Raw genomic sequence first — 7,574 nt, 5'->3', positions numbered from 1 at the left:
GGAGGTATAGAAGAAGGAGTTTTGGTAATTCCAAGAATTTCTGTTGAAAGCATGTGGGTAAACAGTGGATGAGATAAGGAATACAGGAAGAGCAGGAGTTTTGGTTGGAGTGTGGGACAGAATTTTTCACTTTGGGACACTGCCATTCTTTTATAATTGGTATTTCTGGAAGTTTCAGAAATAATGTAATTAACAAGCCTTTTCCTCTGATTGACAGTCATTGGAAACCCCACTGTCCATCTAGAGAGAGCAGAATAACCCTCTGGTATTTTATCATTAGCTTTCTGGAAACAGGATGGTTATGTTCCTGGGACCCTGACCTTTTACTTGCCTTATGCTCTGGTTTGTGATTCCCAGCAGACTGTCAAGAATTCATGGCCTTGCATCTTTCAAACTCAAGTGGTGCTTGTGCCTCCTGGTCCTTATGGCTCTTCTGCAGCAGGTGTGGGCACTCTTCTACAAGGTAGGGGTGGTGGGCCCTTGGACTTGTGATCCCTTGTTCTAAAAGGCCCTGCTACTCGATTACAACTGAGTGAATTAACTGGGACCCATCATTAGACCTGGGTTACACTTTTGAGTATGTGTTTCTCAGTGAAGACTGCCAGACTTCAAGGGCCCTCTCCAGTTTCATTTCCTACCACCAGATGGCCTCAGGATTTATTGACCCTGCCAAGCCTGGCTACTGCAAAGGAGCATAGCTCCTGGGAAACAACTGGGACAAAAGGATTTTTCCCTTGGGCTTGTGTGAATCATGAATTAGAAAATAAAGAGAGCTACCCAGCCTTTTCTTGAACACTCCCTTCTCCCTTCTGGGTGCTTGTAACTGTCATGAAGTATTTCCAGTGGGCTCATGCTGGAGTCATTTCCTCAAATGAAGACATTTAGGTGCACACAGCCAATCAAGTTGCAAGTGCTCTTCGGAGCCACAGCCTACCTGTAGGGGTCGTCCTGACCACAGGACAAGACAGCCAAAGCATTCAGAAAGCTCTTCAGTGCATTCTCCAGGCAGACAGAACAGTGAGTGCTTTCTCCCAATTGAGGTTTAAACCTGGCTTCAGTGAAAGATATCACAATCTCCACAAGGTTTTCTGCCCTTACATCATAGGCTAGCACATTCTTCCCTAGTTCTTTATATGTTTAGCCTCTTTCACTCATACTCAGACCCCAAGATACCTGGTTCCGAAGAGTCTATCTCACCGACTTAATAGAGGTACAAATAATTCTGTGACTCAACTGCCCTTAGGTGCCATTGCCTGCTCTCAGCACCTGGGTGGGGAAGAATGGTATCAAGAGTTCTGTAGCCACAAATTCCCTCTGTCCTTAGGACCATGGTAGTTTCAGAGTAGCCAAAGGAAGATGTTCTTATGACTTCATTTTTGTCTATTTTATCTCAGGGGAGATTTATCTTCAACTCCCTTCTGGGCACTTTCCTTCCTAGCTGCCCAGTGCCCCTGTGTCATTACATCTCACTTAGATCCTGTCTCCTCCACACTCTCAATGACTCACTATCCCCCAAAGTAGAGTTTTTCTCCCTGCAGCATACAGCTAATTGATATGGAGGTACCTGATAAATGAAAGCATATAAAAGTGAGAAGACTGCCAAAATATTAACATGTTTTCCCTTACAAGGAAAGTTTAATGTTCAAAGATGATTCTTGCAAATACTGGGTAGGGAATTAGAGCAAATTATATTCCATGCTTTTATAATTATGTCAAAATGAATCCTAATGTTATGTATAATTAAAAAGAACTAATAAAATTTTTTTGTGGACTATAAAAAAAGATGATTCTTGCAGAAATAATGGGTACAGTATGAAGCAAAGGACTTGACCTATTGAAGTTATGGTCACCAAGGTGAGTTGAGTAGAATTTGAGGGCCAGGGGTGGGAGGGTGATTCCTAGTTGTCTGGAGTCAGATCTCTTTTACTTATGCTTACCACAAGCCCTTACAACACTCGGTTTTGATCTTTTTCTATTCTAGTTTTTTAACCTCCACTTTACTTTTCTCTGGAAGTGGCAGTGATTTGTGGGAACACTGTTCTTTTCCCCACTGCAGCCCCTTCACAACTTTAGGAAGGATACCTCAGAAACTCCTTGTCAAACTGATTACTTCTAGGATTATTCCTGGTCCCTGTCATTTCTTCAATGTAACAATGGGCTTCTTAGAGTATGGTCCAGCTTAGGCTGGTTTATAACCAGAAGCCCATTTTAAGTTTCAAGTGTCTCCAGTATAGGACCTTAATTATGATCATTATGAGAGGATGAGGGCAAGAGTTTTTAGTTCCAGGAACTATAGTAGTCTGCTTCCAGCTCCCATCTATGAGATCCTATAATATTAAGCAATCAGTGTGGCTCTGATTATTTCATAATAGAGCTTTATATTTTCAATGCAGAGCACAGAATTATTTTTAAAGATATAAAACCATTTCCAGAGAGGAATCATGCCAGAAACAGGCTAACATATTTAGTATCATAACTTTATAATATGTTACAAAACTTAGCAAGCCCAGTGTCTCTTGCAAGTTTACATTCCATGAGTGTTTCACATCCCACCCATTCTAAATAGGATACTTTGAAATGACATTTTGGCCTCTACCATGAAATGTTAAATAAATCCACACCCTGAGGCTCTTTAGGCTGTCAGACTGAGAGGAATTAGGATTGAGTGCTCACCACCCACAACCCCTTTGAGGCAGGGAGGAAGCAAATGTATATACTATTGCGCTACCATTAGAGATCCATTCCTTTAGGTCAAGGGTTCTCACTCTGACTGTATGCTAGAATTGTCTAGACTTTTCAAAATGACTGTTGCCAGAGTGCCACCTCTAGAGATTCGGATTAAATTGGTCTTTGGTGGGGCATCAGAAAAGTTATTTTATCCAGCTTCCCATGGCTTCTAGAGTGTAGTCGGGGTCCAGAACCCCTGCTTTAATTAATTTGTTAATGAAAACACAAATGAATGTTCCTCACTTGAAGTGACCAGTCATTTTTGTCTTAATATGACTTTGTTTTATCAGATTGTTGTTTTTTTTTATAACAGTATGGATTGGCCCACTAAGGGAAGGGAAATCTGGAGATTAGGGAGAAAAGAAAACTAGAAAGAATGGTTTTGAAAGACCCTGAGTAGGAAGGACAACAACAAAACATGGAGGAAGTACTCAGAAAGTGTGATAAAAGGAAGTAAAGATCAAGCTCTGTAATCCAGGATGTTTTTCCTCTGGTTTCTGACAAAACAGGCAGATTTAGATGAAGCATATGGGGGACTTCAGTGACTTTAGTCAGAATGTGAGTAGGGGAGGGGAAAGGGAAACTGAGTTGTCAGTTGGGCTGTGGACTGAGTATGGTATGACTTTAGGTAGCACAATGTATGGTGTTCAAAGGGGAGTATATGATACCCACAATTGGTAGAGCTGGGTATTGGTATCTGAGGGCATGCCAAGTGGTGGGTGAGGTATAGTAGTGGGAGTTATGGAAGAAAACTGTTGAAGTAAAAGAGACCTTATCATTTTGGGCCACTGAAAATGGTTCTCTAGCCAGTGGGAGCACGGAAGCAGGATCCAGAGAATGAACAAAATTAGAGTATCAGGGCTCAAGCCAAGTGGCCTAAACTTCAGGGCACATTGGTGGTCCTATTTGAAAACTGGAGATCAGGTGAGAAACAGCCAGAAGCCAGTGAGTATGGATCAGGCCAACATCACAGTGAGGAAGGTGGCAACACACCAGCCCAAACCTCTAGTGAATTTTCCAGCTCCTCTCAACTAGTGAAACGGAAGCTGCCAAGTATCCCTGGCTCTTATCTATCTTGAATGAGAAGAACAAAAAGGCACAGGGATTTTTGTGTGACCTCAGCTGAGATAGGCCAAGAAAGGTAGAGTATACTTTCTTCCCTATTTTGCTGGCTTTGAGGCAATTTCTTAATACTGTGGACCTCCAAGTAAAACTTCAGAAAAGGACCCTTTGTGACATACAAAATTCAGTGGAAAGGGACGCTTTCCTTTGGAGGAGCTTGGCAATATCCAGGATAATGGAAATAGCAGGTCAGTGGTGATAGAGAAGGAGGGGAGTGAGTAGCAGGCTATTACTAGCTGGTATGCCACTTGTTTCTTATAATATTAGTGTTTAGGAAATATAACTGGCACCTTAATGGAATTAGAGGAAGTGTCTTTCTCAGAAACAGGCCTAAGTCATGTTTACACAGTACCAAGGCAATGATAATCTTAATAGTAAAGTAATAGTAACAATAATAATAGCAGCAGGCTCTTGGGAGGGAAAACAATGAAGATATTATTACATGCTGCCATAGACACAATAAAAGCAATCATAACACTACACTTAAACAGCACTCTACAGTTTATAAAGTTTTGCACATAGATAATTTCATTGTTTATCCCTCAATTTATCCAGGAGATAGGGTTTTTTTCTCTCAAGTTTTACAACACCTGTGAGTCTCATAAGAATAAATAGATAGGAATAGGCATTATTAACACGGAAGAATGGGGTAAAGTCTCAGAGAAGGAGGATTTAGCCTCTATCAGATTCTCAACTTATTTCCCTTAAGCCATGGGAGTGATTGCCCATTATCTTTATTTTTGACAAAGTTAAATACAAGAGATATTGATCAAAGACAAAGGCCTCAATTTGTAGTCAGGGATACTAAGTGGGATTATATAGTTTGTGTCCTTTACAAGGGAACTTAGCTGAGTGGGCATGAGGGCCCAAATCCAGTCCATTCTCTGCTCCTCAAACCATGAGCTCTGTTGGAGGTTTTTGTCTGATGGCACAAAAGAGCATTCATTCACCAAGTAGAGCACCTGTGGGATTGCATTCACCCAGGAGGGGTTCTTTTTCTCATTTCTACAAAGGTAGCAGGAGACCCTACCTTTAGCTCTTTAAAAAACTTTTCAATTGGCTATTTCAAGCCCTCCTGCTTTCTCGTCACCTTCTTGCCTACCATCTCTATGCTTGACTGATTGTGAAATCCTTTCAATTTGAGCTTACCCAGCTGTTGGACCATTTTGGGCTCCCTTTAAATCCTTCCAAATTGAGAACACTTCCTTACAATATGACATAGAATTACTGTCTCTTGTTCTTCCCAAATTAGATACCTTATTACTATCTTTATTGCCAGGAACCTGGCTATCTTCTTTCCATCTGTCAAAGATTCTTGTACATAAAACAATAATAATAACAACAAAACAACAGTGATGATGCTATATTTATTGAGAGCTTATTATATGTTAGTCATTTTGCAAAGGCTTTATATGGAACATTTCATTTAATTCTTGCAATGCTCCTATAAAGGAAGGCCAGTTATTGTTTTACCAACTTTATGAATAAGACTCTGAGGCCAACTTGCCAATGTCATATAGCTAGTGAATGAGAAAGCTTGAATATGCATTCAGGTTGGTCTAAAGCACATATTATCAAATCTAAGTGTTCACCAGAATCCCCTGAAGAGCTTATTATAGCACAGACTTCATGGTCTCTCCCTCAGTTTCTGATTCAGGAAGGGTGAGATGGGGTTCCAGAATTTGCATTTCTACCAAATTCCCAAGTGAGAATGGATGCTGCTAATTCAGGGACCACACTTTGAGAATTGGTCTAATGAAAGACACGTGCTCTACTGCCTCCTGTCCACTTGAGGAATGCTTCTAAAGCATACTCACTTGTGCTGCTGAGTTCTGTATATGACATATAATTTATCCCTTCTGTTTTTCTATCTTAACCTTTGGTTCCACCAATGAAATTCTCTTTAGTGCCTCAAAATGTACCAGGTGCCAGTACTGTGTTTTACAGTGACAGTAATAGTAATAGTATGGTCAAAGGACATACATAGTGCTGATAGGATCTGCTGTAGATTAATATAAGCAAATATAAATGGTAAAAGGACAACTTGTTTTTATGAATGGATCTACTATCACTAATGATCAAATTATTAAAGACCCAGCATAAAGGGAAATGTCTAAACATCTAGGCTTCCTGCATTTAAGAGGCTTATCAATGTATAACAGTTTAGGAAAAGTTGGAGAAGACATGTTGCATAAAGGGAAGAAATATTATAAACTTATCTCAAGCTGAGAAGCAATGTTAAGACAATGAATGTAGTTGCAATATTAGTTTAATTGGGCATGAAAAAGAATATGCCCATGGTCTGATGAGGACAGAATACTCATTGAATGTATGTGTGTCTTCCATCATGCTGAGCTATTTGGACTGGTTCAACACTGGTGGCAGTTAAATGGTGACCTCATGACTTAAGACAAAAAATGTGTGGGGTTTCCTCAAGTGATGGAAAAAGTTGCACCTCACTTGGTGTAGTGTTTTTAAAGTGTACTGAATCACTTTGGAAAGTGAGGCCACCTGCACTGAATCACTCTTGGGAGATGGTGCTGGAAAACTTTCAGAGTCCAGAGCCTCCCAACATCTTCTTATGCAGTTTTTATAAAGTAGATGGAAAAAAATTGAGAGGAAGAGAGTTTGAACCTCTTTCATTCACAATATGTTCAGATGGGGAAATGAGACACTTGGGATACATCTGTATATGTCCCTCTTCCTCTGATCTGCCCTCTCTGCCCCTCAACAATTGTTAAAATGAAATAGGTCAAAATGAATGCCAGTGGAAGGAAATATCACAGAAAGGTTCACATGAAACACAAGGACAGTAGAATGTGGGTTTCTTTTCATTGGGATCAATGCTGAGGGCTCGCAAGTATGAATATGGCTCCTAACAACCTTTCCAGCACTAGTTAGTGGAACCATTTCCATCTCAACAATGTGTGAGATGAGGCTGAGTTTCCTCCATGGAGACATCTATGCCAGTAATCTGTGAGAGATGAAGCAATCTTTGCCTTTTAAGAAACATCAGGTCTTCTATCTCAGAGAAATATTGGATAGAGTATTTCAATATAGGAAGATAAATAAGGGTGACTTGGGAATTGGTTTTTCCTGGAGCTTTATGACTTTTTCTGCTGGTAGCATTGGAGGTAAGAAAGGATCCTCCATATACTGCCATAGTTAGCCCCACAGTATAAACAAATAGCTGCCAGACAGCTTGAGTGGGGCTCAGGTAGCCCAGAAAAAGTGTTAATATATCCTGGTGAGATGTGATCTTAGGAGGGTATATTTCCTGGTCCATGTTTTGGCTATAGAATGACTTGACTATTAACAATTAGAATGGAAAATGATGAATTAGTATTATTTGGCGACCACCTATTGACCCAAATCTTGTCTAGGTTTTAAGGTTTCTCTATACTAATCCTTTCCTGACAACAACTTATGGGTCAAATCCCATTTTAATGAATGTAATTTTGAGATAATAAAGCTATTTAGTAAAACCATCTTGTAGAACAGATGCATCTATAAATCCCTGTTCACAAAGCACTCAATTTATTAAATTAAGATGCTGTTGTTTGAATTCAGTATTTATGCTTTCTACTTTAATTGTTTTTAATGGCAAGGGCTTTCCATGCAAAAAATCAAGAAGCCTGTGATCATTCCCTCTTGAGGCTTCCATTTCTTCATCTAAAAAGTGAGAGGGACAGGTTGGACAAGATGCTCTCAAAGAGTCTTTCTAG

The 7,574-nt window shown here is 40.0% G+C and overlaps 1 protein-coding gene across 1 annotated transcript in view; it reads left to right on the top strand.

Annotated features, from left to right (window-relative positions):
• The first annotated feature begins 301 nt into the window (after positions 1–301).
• Positions 302–7,574, top strand: part of Gucy2f (guanylate cyclase 2F, retinal) — a 96,589-nt gene continuing 89,316 nt past the window's right edge. Inside the window, 4 exon segments of the mRNA XM_053743334.1 lie at positions 302–513; positions 515–719; positions 721–1,017; positions 6,473–6,475. Coding sequence (XP_053599309.1) covers positions 302–513; positions 515–719; positions 721–1,017; positions 6,473–6,475 — 717 coding nt within the window.

This window comes from Sciurus carolinensis, chromosome X, assembly GCF_902686445.1.
Source record: "Sciurus carolinensis chromosome X, mSciCar1.2, whole genome shotgun sequence".
Classification (NCBI taxonomy): Eukaryota; Metazoa; Chordata; class Mammalia; order Rodentia; family Sciuridae; genus Sciurus; species Sciurus carolinensis.
This window is presented reverse-complemented; position numbering and strand designations above follow the sequence as displayed.